A 17,795-nucleotide genomic window follows, 5' to 3' on the forward strand; every position below is an offset into this window, starting at 1 on the left:
CTTTTTTCTTTATAGAAGTATATTTGATTTACAGTGTTGTATTAGTTTCTGGTGGACAGCAAAGTGATTCGTGTGTGTGTGTGTGTGTGTGTGTGTGTGTGTGTTTGTGTTAGTTGCTTAGTTGTGTCCAACTGTATGCGATCCCAAGGACCTTAGCCCACCAGGTTCCTCCATCCATGGGGTTTCCCAGGCAAGATTACTGTAGTGGGTTACCATTTCCTTCATATACATATATAAAAATATATATTATATATATAATATATATTCCTTCATATATATATATGTTTTCTTTTAATATTTTAAAATGTTTAATGAGTCCTTTTAGATTTAACAAATAGGTTTGCATCCTCAGTTTGCTATTTTTATCATTTGCTTAATGGGGAAGAAAAGCATTTGTATGAATCCCACCCAGAAGTTCAAGGTGTCTTGAATGTGAAACATCCCTTGTCTCTAATGGATGTATTTCATACACCCTGCTTCATCACAGTTGTAATTTTCTCTTGAGTGTGTCCTGGGGTTGGAAACAGAAATCCATCAGGTCTACAGAGCCCTCTAATGGCCTAAACCTTAACTGTAGCATGTGGTTTCTGGAAATATGTATATTTCCCAGAATCTTCTCTGGAAATAGCCATATCTATGTACAGGGACTTGCCTGCTTGTCTAGATCACAAGGCTGATTTTGTTTTTTTGGTTCTGTGTTTACAGAAATGGACCTGCCACAGGACATACCCATCCCTCCCTATTTTTAACTCCTAGCGACTTAAATTAAAAAAGAGATCTTTTGTGTGTGTGTGTGTGTATGTGTGTGTGTGTGTGAGTATGTGCACACCTGCATTACTCTTTGAAAACAGCATTTTCCATCTAGTCCCCTGAGATCCCCTTGGTCATAGGAGGCTGGGAGGGCTGCATCTCCTTTTGCTTTTTCACAATGAAAAAGCAAAAAAGTTCAGGCTCTGAGAACTTCTGTGACAAAATCCCTATTTACTTTCTTTAAATCAGAGTTTCTCGAGTAATCTCTCATTCTCCCCCACCAGATACTCTAAGGAAGTGGATTTTTGGTAAACATTTTTAAAAGGAAGATTGAAAAGGTATTATGTCCCGGGAAACCAAATTGTGGCAAAAAAATAAGATTTTAACAGGAGATCAAGACCAAAATAACATAATCATATATACATGTGTGTAAACATATATGTGTATATAAGCACACACACACACATATATATGTGTATATATGTATATACACATATATATATATCTGCTTCCCTGGTGGCTCAGGCATTAAAGAATCCACCTGCAGTGCAGGAGACCCAGGTTCTATCCCTGTGCTGGGAAGATCCCCAGGAGAAGGACATAGCAACCCACTCCGGTATTCTTGCTGGAGAATCCCCATGGACAGATGAGCCTGGCAGGCTACAGTTCATGGGGTCACAAAGAGTCGGACACGACTGAGCAACTAAGCACAGCACAGCACATATATATGTATATACATGATTGTGTTTTTTGGTCTTGATCTCCTGTTAAAATCTTACTGCTTTTTATACAGGTGGTCAGGGGGCTCTCCATATAAACAATCTGAGTCACATGACATGAGCATGCCAGCAGCATCCTGGTGGCCAGTCTCATAGGATCCCCTGAGTGAAATGACATGCTGGCCAGCAGGAACAGTCTGCTCACCAGCCACCTTCTTGGAAGCAGGACTGGCCACCAAGTTTCAAGACAATCAGGTGGTTTATGAGTCCCAGTTTCCTGGGGCATTGGGTGGACCCTCCCTGTGGAGTTAGGGTGGGACAGTGCTCCAAAGAGGAAAGATGGGGCCATGCTCTTGCAGATCTAGTCCAGGGGTGTTCTGCTCTGATGGCACTGCTGTCCCCACCACCAGTGTGTGCATGCGTACTCAGTCACATCAGTTGTGTCCATCTCTTTGTGACCCTGTCCACGGAATTCCCCAGGTAAGAATACTGGAGTGTGTTACCACGCCCTCCTCCAGGAGACCTTCCCAACCCAAGGATGGGATCCGAGTGTCCTGTACCTCCTGCATTGCAGGTGTATTCTCTACCACTGAGCCACAGGGAGGCCCCACCCCCACATACACAACCAGAGTACGACCTAAAAAATTTCAAGGAAGCTGCTTGGAAGTGCAGGGACCCCTTGAGAGGCAGGGCTAGGCGAGCAGGGTTCCTTCTTGCTTATTTTCCTGTCAATTGGCAGTGAGGAAGAAAAGATGGCTTTTTTGAGGATTTTTTTCATAGCAGATACCCCAACTATTTGGCCTAAATCTGTTCTCAGCGTATTTTCTCTCTTTGATATAGCTTTCCCATTTACAAATCCAGAAGGATTATCTTTTGAACATTACAGCGTATTCCTCCAAGCCCTCCTGTCACCCTGCTGTGCTAAAAAGCAAGACATCAGCACAGCCTTTAAGTTGTGTGACTGTTGGGATCAAGTCAGCGCTATGTATTTATTTATTTACGTAAGGCTGCATCTTACATTTTAAGTTCATGAAATCTTCCTATCTTGCCTAGTAGATCAAATGTAAAAGTTTCAACTTGCAAAATATGTTCACAAGATGGCCCTTTTTCACCTGTTCTGATGGGGCCAGCCTGAAATTATTTACATGTGCACCACTCACTTCCTGGGTATCTATAACCTGCTTTTAAATACCACGCTGGCTATTCTGTTCAATATAGCAAATTTCTGGACCAGCTGCTTTTTCTTTCAGTGGATATTTATTTCAAAGTAAACATGTTAACATTCTTTGAGGACAAGGAATTAATAAGATGAAAATTGGAGGAAAAAATTAGTGCCTTTCAACTCCAGAGTCAGTCAGTATGGGTTGAAATTTATTTCTTTACATATGGCGGTACAGTAGTTGAAAAATCTAGCTTTATTCTACTTAATTGCCTTTGTACCTTTGTGGAAAATGAATTGTCCATCTGTGTATGGTTCTGTTTCTGGGCTCTGTGGTTTTCCTTTGATCCTTTACCTACCTTTGTGCCAGGACCACACTATCTTGATGACTGCCTCTTTATGCTGTCTTGAAACCAGAGAGGGTTAGTCCTTCAACTTTATTCTTTTTCAGAATTGTTGTGGCTATTCTAGGTTCTTTGAGTTTCCATATGAATTTTAGAGTCACTTTGTAAGTTTCTACAAACTTTCAGGACATTGGATTTGATTTCTAGGGTTGTTGTAATAAAGCACCACAAATTGGGTGGCTTAAAAGAACAGGCATTTATTCTCTTGCAGTTCTGAGGCTAGAAGTCCAAGATCAAAGTGTCAGCAGAGCCATATTTCCTCTGAAGGCACTAGGGGAGGGTTCTTAAATGCCTCTCTAATTTCTGGTGGTTCCTGGAAATCCTTGGTGTTCTTTGGTGTGTAGACCCATCATCCCACTCTGCCTGTCATCACACTGCATTTTCCTTGTGTGTCTCTGTGCTCTGTGTGTTCACACGGCATTGTCCTTGTGTCTGTGTATCCAAAATTTCCTCCTCTTAAAAGGACGCCAGTCATTGAATTAAGGCCCATCCTAATCCGGTGTGACCTATTATTAATTTCATCACATCGGCAAAGACCCTATTGCCAAATGAGGTCACGTTCAGAGGTTCCTGATGGATGTGAATTTTACAGGGGACTAAGAGGGCACAGTATTCAACCCAGTGCAAATGATTGGCTATTGCATTGATTCTGTAGATCAATTTGGGGAGCTGTGATGTCTTAATATTTATTGGAAGGACTGATGTTGAAGCTCCAATACTTTGGCCACCTGATCTGAAGAGCCAACTCATTAGAAAAGACCCTGATGCTGGGAAAGATTAAGGGCAGGAGGAGAAGGGGGTGACAGAAGATGAGATGGTTGGATAGCATCACAAACTCAATGGACATGAATTTGAGCAAGCTCCAGGAGATCGTGAAGGACAGCGGAGTCTGCCGTGCTATAGTTCATGGGTTTGCAGAGAGCTGGACATGACTTAGGGAGTGACCGACAGCAATGACATCTTAATAATATTGAATTGTCTGACCTATAAATACAGTATATCTATCTATATATATCTTTTTATGAAGATCTCTATTTTTACCATGACTTGTTATGTTTAGTGTACAGGCATTTCACATCATTTGCTGTGTTTATCCCTAAGTATTTCATGGTTTTAGTGCTACTATAAATAGTATTTAAATTTTTCAGTTTCTGGGTTTTTATACTGTTAAATATAAATATAACTGATTTTTATGTGTCGACGCTAACATGCAAAGTGTTGCTTGCAATCTTGTTAAACTCAATATTAGAGCCTTAGCCTTTTTGTAGAGTTCATTGATTTTCTATATGGGCGATCATATCTTCTGTGAATAAAGATAGTATCAGTTCTTCCTTCGTAATCTGCATGCTTTTTAATGTGAACTAGGTCAAATTGGGTCATAGTGTTGCTTATATCTTCTAAAATCTTATTTATTTTCTGTTTGTTCCACTATTGAAAGTGGACTATTGAAAATTCCTCTGCAAAATTAAGCATTTTTCTATTTCATTTTGTTGTTTTCTTGGCTCTTGCTTCATAAATTTTGAAACTATAATTGAATGCATGCATTTAGGAATTTGCTTCTTTTTGTTTCAGGAAATGACCTTCTTTATCCCTGATTATACACTTTGATTTGAAATCTACTTTGTTTGTTGTTAAATGTGACTATTCCAGCTTTCTTTTTGTTAAGTTAGTATGTTTATCTTTTTCTCTCCTTTTACTTTTAATCTATTTGTGAGCACATATTTGAAGCTAGTTACCTGTAGATAGTATCTAGTTGTCTTGATTTTTAAAATTCAGTCTGACAGTCTCTGTCTTTCATCATATTATTTAGAGCATTTTCATTCAAGGTGGTTGTTCATATGGTGAAGTAAAATCTAGCACCTTAATCATTTTTTGTCCTGTTTTAGCCCTCTACTTCATTTATCTGCCTTATTTTGAATTAATTTATCATTTTTATTATTCTCTCATTTCTTTTTTTTTATTAGCTATACTTAACTATTTTGTTATTTTAGTGGTTGCTTTAGGACATAAATAACTTGTAACAGTCTACCTTCAAACAGTAGTATACTCTTTAGGGTATGGTATAAAAACCTTACAATAGTATATTTATATTTCTTCCTTTCTGATTTTTGTACTATTTTGTCATCGAGTTTACTTTGTAATATGAAGTAATTTCACATTAGTTTGTTATTATTTTTATTTAAGCAATCAATTACTTAAGAAAATTTAAATAATAGCCAAAGTCATATATACTAACCCACATACTCCTATTCCTTTCTCTCTGTGGATCTGTATTTCTATCTGGTATCACTTCTTCTGCCTAAGAAATGTTCTTTCATGCTAATTCTAATGCAGATCTGATGGTGATAAATTGTTTCTGCTTTTGCATGCCTGAAAAAACTCTCCATCTCATTTTTGTGCTTTAAAAATATTTTCAAGAGGCACAAAATTCTAGCTTCTTCCTCTTAGTACTTCAAAGATATTGATTCACTATCTTTTTGCTTTCATTATTTCTGATGATAAATCTACTATTAATTTTATGTCATTCCTTGTAAGTGACATGTCTTTTTTGCTGCCCACTTTTAAGAATTTCTCTTTAACTCTAGTGTTGAGAAATTAGTTATGATGGGCTCAGATGTACTCCATGTGTCTCTCATCCTCTTTGGCAGGTGGCTGGACAAAGCTTGTACTTTTCATGAATGGCAGGAACCCGAGAAAAGCAAGTCAACCATTCAAACACATTTCAATCCTTTGCTTGCATTATGTTCACTAACATCCCTTGGCCAAAGCATGACACACAGTCACCCCCAATCACAGGATAAGGAAGTAAACTCCATCGATCATGAGGTCAAGGCAAAGCTCACCATAAGGATTATGCTCAAATTGTACACCTATACTGGAAGAAGTCCAGTAGCTTAATTGTAAACTTCAGATGTCCCCAGCAAAAGCTGCTTCATGAAGTATAGCACAGAAGGTTATTATCATTGGTAGTGTTTCCCACTGGGTATCTTCCCTCACTGTGGTCTCCACACCTCGTCTCCTTTCTTAGATGCACACTCCAGGTCACCTCTTCCAGACTTTCAATGGTAAAACAGTAGTTGACATCAAGCTCCCAAAAAGCTTTAAGAATGTTGGGACCTCATCAGATCTACTCCAGTGGTGATGCAGGTGTAAGGAATGAGAAAAAATTAATTCCCTTCTGTTATGTTAGGGGAAATTACATGTCACTGTGTTTTGACACGTAGTGACAGCACTGTGAGTACTTCAGTGCTGTTTTATAAAGGGATACTGCATAAACAGGCAACCCTTTTCCCACTCTTTTTGTAGCTCTATTAAATTACGATTTCATATGCGTGCCTTAAGGGATAACTCTCAAGATGAAGGAAGCAAAACCAAATAGATATCAAGCCCAAAGTAGCCAGTTACACCTTTTGAAGGCAGCCAAACTGGTATAGTGGATATTTAATGACAGTCATTTTACACAGATCCATACTGTTACTAACAGCAGGCTTCCATTTCCATTTTGAATATTTTCAGAATACTATGCTTAGTGTATTTGTTGTATTTATTGTTCATGGTAGTCTTTCTAGATATTATTACTCTCATTTTGTGCATGAAGAAATGGAGGCTCAAAGAAGCTGAATTAACTGCCCAGCAAACATATCAAGTGGCAAAGTTGGGGTGCAAACCCAGATTTATTTTAAAATCAAAGCATAACGCCATGTAGTCTATTGTTTTTTTTTAACCCTTGATCTCTAAATTCCCATTTTAGCTTCCTTAAGGGGATCTTTTGTCTCCTTAGGCACTGATGGACATATTTGTGTGGCTCAATTTTTATGGAGAACTTGCAGATATCAGGGGTCCCTAAGATGTGGAAGTGGGTCTCTGCAGCAGCCTGGAATAGCATTGGAGTCAAAGGATGGTAGAAAACCTGGTATAGCCCGTTCTACTCATCCCTGAGTGGGAAAATGATGCCATCTGGCTCTTGATTTTTTTTTTTTAAGGATTAGCAGTTCCTATTAGAGAAAGCGATGGCATCCCACTCCAGTACTCTTGCCTGGAAAATCCCATGGATGGAGGAGCCTGGTGGGCTACAGTCCATGGGGTCACTAAGAGTCAGACACAACTGAGCAACTTCACTTTTCACTTTCATGCATTGGAGAAGGAAATGGCAACCCACTCCAGTGTTCTTGCCTGGAGAATCCCGGGGATGGGGGAGCCTGGTGGGCTGCTGTCTATGGGGTTCCACAGAGTCAGACACGACTGAAGCGACTTAGCAGCAGCAGCAGCAGTGCCCATAAAATGTGCTTTGGGGGAAGATAGTAAAGTAATTCTTTAAAGACAACAAAGTGCAATAACATGAGTTATTGCTCAGATGTATCAAGTTCATAGAGCAGTGCCTAGAGCATTCTAAGTGTAATGTCTGTTTGCAAAATCATAAAAATATAATTTGTACCAATATACAATTGATGAAAATCAGCACTGTTTACAATAGCCAGGACATGGAAGCAACCTAGATGTCCATCAGCAGATGAGTGGATAAGAAAGCTGTGGTACATATACACAATGGAGTATTGTGTATGGAGTATTACTCAGCCATTAAAAAGAATACGTTTGAATCAGTTCTAATGAAGTGGATGAAACTGGAGCCTATTATACAGAGTGAAGTAAGCCAGAAAGAAAAACACCAATACAGTATACTAACGCATCATATATATGGAATTTAGAAAGATGGTAGTGATAACCCTGTATGTGAGACAGCGGAAGAGACACAGATGTATAGAACAGTCTCCTGGACTCTGTGGGAGAGAGAGAGAGTGGGATGATTTGGGAGAATGGCATTGAAACATGTGTACTATCATATATGAAACGAATCGCCAGTCCAGGTTCGATGCAGGATACAGGATGCTCGGGGCTGGTGCACTGGGATGACCCAGAGGGATGGTACAGGGAGGGAGGAGGGAGGGGGGTTCAGGATGGGGGCCATGTGTACACCCGTGGCAGATTCATGTTGATGTATGGCAAAACCAATACAATATTGTAATTAGCCTGCAATTAAAATTAATAAATTTCTATTTTAAAAAACTGCAAATTTTTAATAGGGGCTGAGGGAATCAATTGACAGTTTTCTTGTTGTAATTATTAAAGAAAGAGGGATCCCAAAAGAACATTATCCTTGTTAATTTTAAAAGGATAGAGGAAGAATAACCATGCTACTGAATAGATAACTCAAGACAATATGCAGGATGTATAAGCAGATTTCCTCCTATAGTGAGTATGGATACCCTAAAAAAAAAAAAGTATTATCTGTAATGCCCTTAAGGTTTTCATACATTTCTAAATTTTTAAGTTTTATATCTATGATCAACATTAATTAAAACAACTCCTGTTTCTTAAATTTTTTTCTCCATATATCTCTATTCTTATATAATACTATATCCATTGTTGTTATCTTTCAATTTCTAGGCAACAGATGGTCTATATTAAGGCTTATATCAAATAACAAACACATGTAACTCGAATTATGTGGAAACTGACCTCAGTTCTCCCACTGTGGTATAGTTTATGAGGGCTGACCATCCCTGTGTAACCCAAGCCCGGGTTAGACCAACTTCAAGCCCATGCTATATCCTGATCTCACAATAAATGTGTATTGGTGGTATAGTGGTGAACATAGGTGCCTTCTATAATACACGAACTAACATTATTGTTCAGTATTATATATTTTTTGCTATTATTATAGCAGGACTTTCATTCTCTATTTGGCTTGCTTTATTTCTAATCTAAGAATGTTTATTGGTGTAGGAGCTCATTTTTCAGTGAATACTGGGGTATATGTTTTTCTCTCTTTCATTCCCTCATGAATGCAGTTGAGACAAACAATATTATCGATGAAGAATGGGTCATATGATAACTGAATCCAGGGATGGGGGAGAGGCAGGTGGGATGAGGTCACTGTAGATATTGACACCTTCCTTTTTAAATCTTAGCTTCCCAGGGGGGCATCACAGAAGTGAAATGACTGTAATGGGTCCAAGTCTTAGCTCATTTTATCTACTTGGTTCTCTGTAAATTTTGACTTGAGTTTTATCCGCTGGCAGAGGAGATTCCTTGGATCTTGGTGGCTTTAGGATACATTTCTCAAAAATTCTATTTGTTGCCTGAACTTGGAACTAAACAAAGAATAAGGATTGGAGCCTGGGCAGTGTACCTGAGCAACTTGAGTTACATTTGGCCAGAGTTGGCTATTTCCCCTCTCATCATATAAAACTCTGGGAGCCCATGGATGAGCCAACTAAATGGTAAATTTTCAAAGCATGCATTGGAAATATCAACTAAAATTAGAGGATTATGCATGGATTAGATCATGAAATCTGATCAGATTCAAGCTCTTGCATATTTTATTTTATTTCAACAGAATGAAATCCCTGAGGTGAAGAAAGAAGAGACCTTGCTGGATCTGGACTTTGATCCTTTCAAGCCTGATGTGACCGCTGCAGGTTCTGCTGGAGTGACCCACTCACCCATGTCACAGGTATCAAGTGTATTTTTTGATGGTTGGGGCTCATAGTTTATAACCTTTAGTAAAGCTTAGTAAGGCATTTCTCTGATCCCTCTCCCTTTCACATGACTATTACTTTTCAACTGACAAACATATCCTAATGGGAAGGGTAGAAAGGACTTGATCAGTGTCAATTATTCTCAACCTCCCCTACTGTTAGCTTTCTCTACCCACAGATAACACAGAGATAACTGGATAACACACATTCCAGTTTGCAGGAATCATCCAGCTCAGAGTTACCCATAGTTCCACATTTGTACTCAGAAGTGTCCAGGCTTGGATGATACATTCTGTGACTTCCCTAAGTAAGACTCTTCCTCTTGGCTTGGGGTTTAATCTTCTTACTGTTTTCTCTACTGTTTTTCCTCATACTTTGCAAATTAAGTCATTTGGCCCATCACTGTGGGATTTTGTCCAAACAGGAATCTTCTTCAGTCTTGATAGTTCTGAACTTGATGCTGATACTAATGATGCCTATGTGGTCTTTGTTTTTAATTTATTTATTTTAATTGGAATATAATTGCTTTATGAAGTTATGTTTTTGCTGTACAACAATGTGAATCACTATACATATACATAAATCCCCTTCCTCTTTAGCCTCCCCTCCATGCCCACCCCACAGCCCACCAGTCTAGGTCATCACAGAGCACCAATCTGAGCTCCCTGTGCTATACAGCAGCTTCCCACTAGCTGTCTGTTTTACATATGGCAGTGTATACATGTCTATGCTGTGCTCAATTGGTCCCACTCTCTGATGTTGATATGATCTTGATGATAACTTGATGCAGAGTTTGCCTTGCTTATCCATGCTTACCCGTGTTCACAACTTTCTCACTCTCAACATTCTTCCCATTTCAGTAGTTACTATGATCATAATGTCTATCAGAGGGATACTGGTAAAGTAAAAGTAAAGTGAAGTCATTCAGTCTTGTCTGAATCTTTGTGACCCCGTGGTTTGTAGCCTACTAGGCTCCTCCATCATGGGATTTTCCAGGCAGGAATACTGGAGTGGGTTGCTATTTCTTTCTCCAGGGGATCTTCCCAACTCAGAGATCAAACCCAGGTCCCCCACATTGTAGGCAGACGCTTTACTGTCTGAGCCACTAGGGAAGTTCCAGAGGGATACTGGTAGTGCGTGCTGAAATGACCTGTGGGTAATTTCTCTGGAATATAGTTACCTTACAGTCGTCTATGCTCATGGAAGGAAGTTAACTCAAAATATTTGCTACCCAGAAATTGTTTATGTCAGTATTTTTTTGATGTGGTTGGGGCCTCACATTTGAGTCTGGGAAAATCCAAGGATGCTAGAATATACTTCAGATTAATTAATCAAAGTGTAGTGCAAAACTCAACTTAGATATAGAGACCCAGCTCAATTTCTTGGTCTTGAGGCCTATTTGATACCTTATGGTAAATCACTGGGACACAGACAGCTAACTGTGATCTCCAGTAAATAAAGCGTCTCTCTAATCCACACTTTGTTCAGAATGTGATCAGATTTATGCAAGCCTCCATGTTGTGATATTGAAACAATAAAAATCTGAGATGTCAATAAAGCAGGTGATTGAGTAAATTAGATGCTGGTCTGAAAGGTATTTAGCAAAAAAAAAAAGTTTCTTAGATGAATGTTTCAGGAATTTTATTAAAATTCCTTTTTAGGATATTCATAACATGCCTTAGAATATTCAGTTCAGTTCAGTTGCTCATTCATGCCCGACTCTTTGCAACCCCATGGACTGCAGCACACCAGGCCTCTCTGTTTATCACCAAGTCCTGGAGCTTGCTCAGACTCACGTCCATCGAGTCAGTGATGCCATCCAACCATCTCATCCTCTGTCATCCCCTTCTCCTCCTGCCTTCTTCAATCTTTCCCAGCATCAGGGTCTTTTCCAGTGAGTCAGTTCTTCACATCAGGTGGCCAAAGTGTTGGAGTTTCAGCTACAGCATCAGTCCTTCCAGTGAATTTTCAGGACTGATTTCCTTTAGGAGTGACTGGTTTCATCTCCTGCAGTCCAAGGGACTCTCAAGAGTCTTCTCCAACACCACAGTTCAAAAGCATCAATTCTTTGGTGCTCAGCTTTCTTTATAGTCCAACTCTCACATCCATGCATGGCTACTGGAAAAACCACAGCTTTGACTAGACAGACCTTTGTCGGCAAAATAATGTCTCTGCTTTTTAATATACTGTCTAGGTTGGTCATAGCTTTTCTCTCAAGAACATTAAAGGCTCCAAAAAGTCCTGCACTTAAAAAAAGAAAACAAAACTATTTAGATTTGTTTAAATTAGTTTCTGAATTTTGTTTGACCCCAGAAATGTGTTCCAATGAAACGTTCTTAGCATTCATGGGTGTGTTCCCTAAAACTCACTTTGGGAAATGCTAATGTGGTCATTGTCAGCAAGTTTGAGGGTTCTGTCTTGTTGATCAAGCAAGGTAGAACATGAATGTACGTATCATTCAGAATATCTCCTTGGCAGAGCTTTCTCATTGTGTAGACAGCCAGCAGAATTCAAGGGACTTCTGCCTTCTCCTCCAACATTCACTATGTTAGTGGCAGGAAGAAAGTTTCCACAGTGGATGCTGTGATGATCAGGGGATGAGATGCCATACGATTTCAGGCTGCAAGTTTGACCCAAGAGAGGAACCTCTTTTCTATCAAGTCATGGTTAAATGAATTCATGAATCACAGAATTTTAGACTAAGAGATTTTTTTCAGAATTAAACAACACAAAATGACTTGGGTTAAATATTCAGAGGTCTTAGTTTCTGGCAGAAATTCATTACTGCCATCAGGGCAAGCTGTATGTGTCCCTCTGCTCTTCCCTCAGGTCAGGTGATAAACTGCTCTGGCTTCCCAGTGGCTGTAATTGAGTCACCTCGCTGCAGCATTGACCTGTGATCCAACTCTATCACATCGCTCTTCCTTGGTGAAGAAAAGTCTTAGGCTGAGATGACAAAAAGCACAGAGCTGTTAGATTCTGCTACCTTCTCTCTCCTTGACTCAGTGTGGTCTCCCTTCCCCATCACCTGATCCTGTGTTTTAATTTGCTGTTCTTTCTGCTCATGGAGCACCTCACCCTGTGATCTCTGCAGTGTCCACCTGAGTTAACATGTCCTTTCATGATCGTAAGGAGTGATAAACACGACGTTTCACATTGCTGCCTTCTTTCAGAGAAAATGCCTGTGCTTTCTGCATTATGCAGAGATGAGTAGGAGCTTTTAGAAGCTGTGATTCTTAAAAGGCTGTGAAGCAAGAAAACATAAACCATCTAGAAAACCAGAAAATGCATGTAAGGTGCAGAAGGCCTCTGTATACCAGTAACTGGCTTTCAGTTGTCTTGTCATTCTACAAGTGAGTGCTAATCCAGAGACCAACCAGGCTGCCTAGAGCTGCAGGGGAAGGGGACATTAGAGGAGGCCCAGACCAACTTGAGGGGTGTTTCAGTTGTAACCACAAGGCCTGTCTTCTGTAGTACAGAACCCAAACCAGACATCTGTAATCCCATCTGGAAACTGTCATATTTTTCAGATGAAAGTGTCAGGCTCTCTAATTTTCTGTTCACATTTAGAGATTCAAAACAAGAAAACAAACATGGATGTAGTCTAGTCACAAAGGCATGAACAGAAAAGGATGTGGCTTTAGCAGTAATTCTCAGTCACAAAGGAATTAAGAAAGAGAGGTCTCCTCCACTGTCTACACACAGTGGAAGTCCTTTGAACCATGTGGATTTATTCCCCAGGATCAATAAGTTTCATAATTAAAATTCCAGGAATAAGTGTAATTCAGCCACATGTCTTAGGGGGCACTCTGCTAATTTGCATGATGGTCAATTAATTGAGCTGTGTGTTGTCTGATTCAACATACTGAAGAACTGCTTTTCTGGAGGTCATTTACCATCAAACAGGTCATCCTCTTTAATTTGATAGGGGGGTGGGGTAGAAGAAATAGCATTTGAAGTGACTAGGATCTGCATTTCTTCAAAGATGTGATAAACTCTAATATCAGGATACCTTGTTTACTTCACTTTGATTGTGTATGTGTGTGTGTGTGTGTGTGTGTGTATTAATGTAATCCCATTCATCATGCTTTGGATATAGATTTCACTCACAGAGTGAAAAACAGATTGATACATGTGGATATTTTCAATAATCTAAGTTAAATATAAGAATGTAAAATTTAAAATTTGATTCTGTTACACTTGCACATTTCAACTCCCAATAGCACATATGACTAGTGGCTGCCATATTGGACAGCATGGATATGGAACATTTTGTCACCAAAGAAAATACTATTGGACAGTGCTGTACTAAATGTTTCTAAAATGTTTATGATTCTGTTTCAAGAACTTATATCACCTCCATATTTTTTACATGCTTGAGGTTTATCTGCTGATGGTATTTTTTTTTTTTGTTTGCTTTCAGACATTGCCCTGGGACCTATGGACGGTAAGAAAACTCTTATTTTAATGTATCTGGATGGCTAGACATTGGGAACCTTGTTATATTTTATTTTATCTATTATGGAAAGAAGACCCAGACATTTTTGATGATTTCTAAGCATTTATCTGCACCCAGAAACAGTGGTGAGGAAGAGTAAATACCAGAATCCTGGGTGAGCAATAATTCAGTGTTGTGTCCCTTCATGCATCTTCGTTGATTATCGGTGGCCAGAGGAAATGTTGTAGTGAAGGGCATACATATTTGTTACTGCTTATAGAATACATGGAAAGTATGGATGAGAAAATATAAATGACACGCTATTCCACACAGGGAATCATTAAAACTTAAAAAATTTTTTTTTGCCATGAGGCATGTAAGATCCTAGTTCCCAGACCAGGGATCGAACCTGAATCCCTTGCAGTAGAAGCGAGGAGTCTTAACCACTGGACAAACAGGGGAATCCCCAGGGAACTCTTTTTTTTTTTTTTTTTCATTATTATTTTCACTGAAGCTTAGTCACAGAGGATTTGAGCTTTAGAGCCAGACATCTCTGGATGTGAGTCTACACTGTGGTTATGGTAACAATATGACTTTCAGCAAGTTCTGAAACTCTTGAAGCCTCAGTTTTTTCTCATCTGTAAAATAGGGGTTATGACACCTACCTCAGAGAGTTGTGTGAGGATTAAAGGAGATAATATTTGTAGAGTATTTAGCTCAGTATCTGTCATGTATTGATACAAAGTCTATATTACTGCTGATGTTATTTATTCAGCTAATCTGATGTGCAAGGGTGAACATTTCCAAAATTGAGAATTGAGACTAAAGCACAGAGTTTGGTGGTAGCAACATCTGTGAAATTAAGAAAATAACTGCACCCATATGAAGCCCCATTTCTCTTGGGTTTGGGCCCTTTTCTCCCTGTCTTAGAAGAGCCCTTGGTCATGTGGTCTTAAGAGCTCAACTTGAGTTTAATGTTCTCTTTTCTTTTAAAGAGACAGCAACAGGAAATTTGGGTAGATCTAACTATTCATGAGCCTGGTCTTCTGAAGTGACATTGCTCCTTTCTTCCCTTAAAACAGAAAGATGACTATTCCCTTCCCTTCCTCAGGAGATTGAAGCATCATGGAAGGCTCTCAAGAAAAGAGCTTAAAAATTTCTGCATGAAAACATCTTTTATAGGGAGATGGTTTTACTTGGACATTCATAAAAAGGGCTGACATTTAAGAACATTGGGATTCTAGAACCATAAAATGTTTTTGTTGATTTTAGAAAGTGACAGGGGCTAGCTTCATGTTTAAACTGTGTAGTCTTCACAATAGTGAAACAAAACTCATTTCTATTGCAAAACAAATTGCAAAACTTAATCTCAAACCAATAAAAGTCAAAGTCTTCAATGTGTTGATTTTGGTCAGCATGAGATTTTAATGTGCTAGGAAATTTTCTTTTCTTGCCTTATGATCATGCGTATGCTTATTATTATTTTTTTCCTCATACAGACAAGCACTGATCTGGTACAGCCGGTAGGTAAATATCCAGAAAATTCTGGATTTTTTTTCATATTTAATATACATTGTATACATAGTGTGTTATCTTGGAATAAGCTTTCATTTCTCATGGCATTGCTAGTCACAGATGTAGTCTTACACAATTTAATTTACTACTCTGTAGCTTTATTTAACTGGTGCTACTCTATTGAAGACTTTTGTGTTTCTCATCAAATCTTACCATGATCTATTTCATCTTATGTTGTTTTTTTTCCCTTTGCTCTTCTGCATACTCTAAAGACTGATTCTTCAAAAAGTCTTTCCCTGTGTAACTTGATCATGGAGGAAACTCCAGACAGTGGGTTGACTGAAGAAATTCAAAGATCTCAGATTGATTTAGGTGCAATTATTTGGGGCCCTGATGCTAGTACAGACAATGTCAGCCAGAAAATTACCCAAGATGGGTCGCAGGAAGACTCCGCATGTCTCTCTGAAGCGGAACAGGACCTGGGATTGTCGACCGGAATGCTTCCTTCTGCTGACTGGCACACTGTAGCTGGACAGGGTGAAAATGTCCTGGGGCCAGCCCCTCCACATGGAGATGAACAACTGCCCCCAAACCCCATGCCTGGGGCTGCTTGCATGGAGATGGAGCATCCTTGTGATTTACCTGACTCAGAGACACCAGCCATGGAAACTAGTGGCCTGGTCAAAGAAAGTCAAGAAGATGTTAAAAATTCAGAAGAAGAGGAAGGAAACCAGAAGAGTGAAGATTCTATCTGGGCAGGTGTGGAGACATATGAAAAGGTAGAGGCTGGAACTATTGGTATCAAGGACCTAGAAGGGACAGAGGAATTTGAACAGAGGACATGTGAAAGTAGAGGAAATGGAGCAGTAGATCTTTTTAAGACACTAGGAAAGCAAGACCAGGAGACCTTCAAAATCAATGAAGAGGAAACTAGGAAATATCTAAGTGCTGGGTGTGAAGAAAGCATAAAGACTGATGAAAAGTGTCTTGAGAAAACTGACATTTTAGAAAAAGACATGAAAAATGTAGATCAAGCAGATGAGTTTAGTGACATAGCCCAAGGACTAGATGAAGGGAATCAGGTAGTAATAAGTGATCGTGAAATTATTGAGAGTTCTGGAGCTAAAGGTGCCAGTCACACAGATATTTTGAATCTGCCTCCCCAGGCTGACTCTGTGTCTAATACTGAAGATGTCAGCCCAGAGGGATGGTTCTTAGCTGAAAAAGACAAAGAGAAAAAGTTAATAGACCCTGCTAACCATAATATAATGTATCACTCAGCACAGGGCAGTACAGATATTAAAGAGATTCAGTGTGAGGCTGTGTTACATGCGTTTGGAGCTGACAGGGATGGAAACCAGGCTATTGTTTTATCAGTAACACATGAAGCAGCAACTCAGTCTAGGACAGATCTTAATTCTGCTCTGGGAACTGATGCAAACAGAAGGGACTGGTGTTTGTGTAAGACAGAGGATTCATTAATAGAGGGACCTGAAAGTACAGTGACTGGGAACTGTAGCCAAACCATTAACTTGCCAAGAATTGTAAAAATGGGGGCTTCGGGAACAGATCCAGGTCAAATCTGGCAGCCAAGCTTGGATTCAGCAGGGAATAATATAGAAGTAGTAGAATTTTCTGGTATACCAGATGGCCAAGCAAGTGGCTTTGCCAGTTGTCTTGATGCTATTAACCACTGGCCTACCAGAGGTATAGAAGGCTCAGATAATTACAGGGAATGCTTAGATACAGTTGGAAGCAAGAAAGGGCTGGAGATGGATTTACCAGCAGGTGTAGGTGGGAAACAAGTTGTTGGTAGCTGCTGGGAAGAAAGCCAGGAGATAGCTATCCCATTGGTTCTGGGAGCCTCCCAGAATGCTAGCACCGAGAGTTCTGCTAGTCCCCAAGACAACGACACCAACAACTCAGATTTATCTGAAGATGAAATTGCTAACCAGAGATATGGACTGTTGTACCAAGAAATAGAGGCTGATAAAGAAGAGGTACCTACCCCAGTATGTAGTATAGATTAGCCAAAGACTTCTGTAGGCTGTTTTTCCTAATGTTTCTCACCTACTTCATCATCCATCTCTGTCTTCTCCAAGGTCTCCCTCATCTCCTTGACAGATTGTCATGTACCTCTTGAAATCTGTGCAAACCAAACACAAATAGGTTGACAAAAAACAGACAAAAAAGACAACCAACGTGACAACAGAAAAAGCAGAATGATTGTGTTGGGAATTGATGAGAATCTATTTTACCATCCCATTTATT

General features: G+C 39.4%; 1 protein-coding gene across 1 annotated transcript in view; it reads left to right on the forward strand.

The window, feature by feature from the left end:
* The window catches only part of AMPH (amphiphysin), a 210,978-nt gene that overhangs the window by 157,678 nt on the left and 35,505 nt on the right, over positions 1-17,795 (forward strand). The window contains exons 12-14 of the mRNA XM_040259504.1: positions 9,430-9,546; positions 13,995-14,018; positions 15,509-15,532. Of these exons, the coding sequence (XP_040115438.1) occupies positions 9,430-9,546; positions 13,995-14,018; positions 15,509-15,532 (165 nt within the window). The remainder of the gene's footprint in view (positions 1-9,429; positions 9,547-13,994; positions 14,019-15,508; positions 15,533-17,795) is intronic.

Source organism: Oryx dammah, unplaced genomic scaffold (assembly GCF_014754425.2).
Source record: "Oryx dammah isolate SB20612 unplaced genomic scaffold, SCBI_Odam_1.1 HiC_scaffold_18, whole genome shotgun sequence".
NCBI lineage: Eukaryota > Metazoa > Chordata > Mammalia > Artiodactyla > Bovidae > Oryx > Oryx dammah.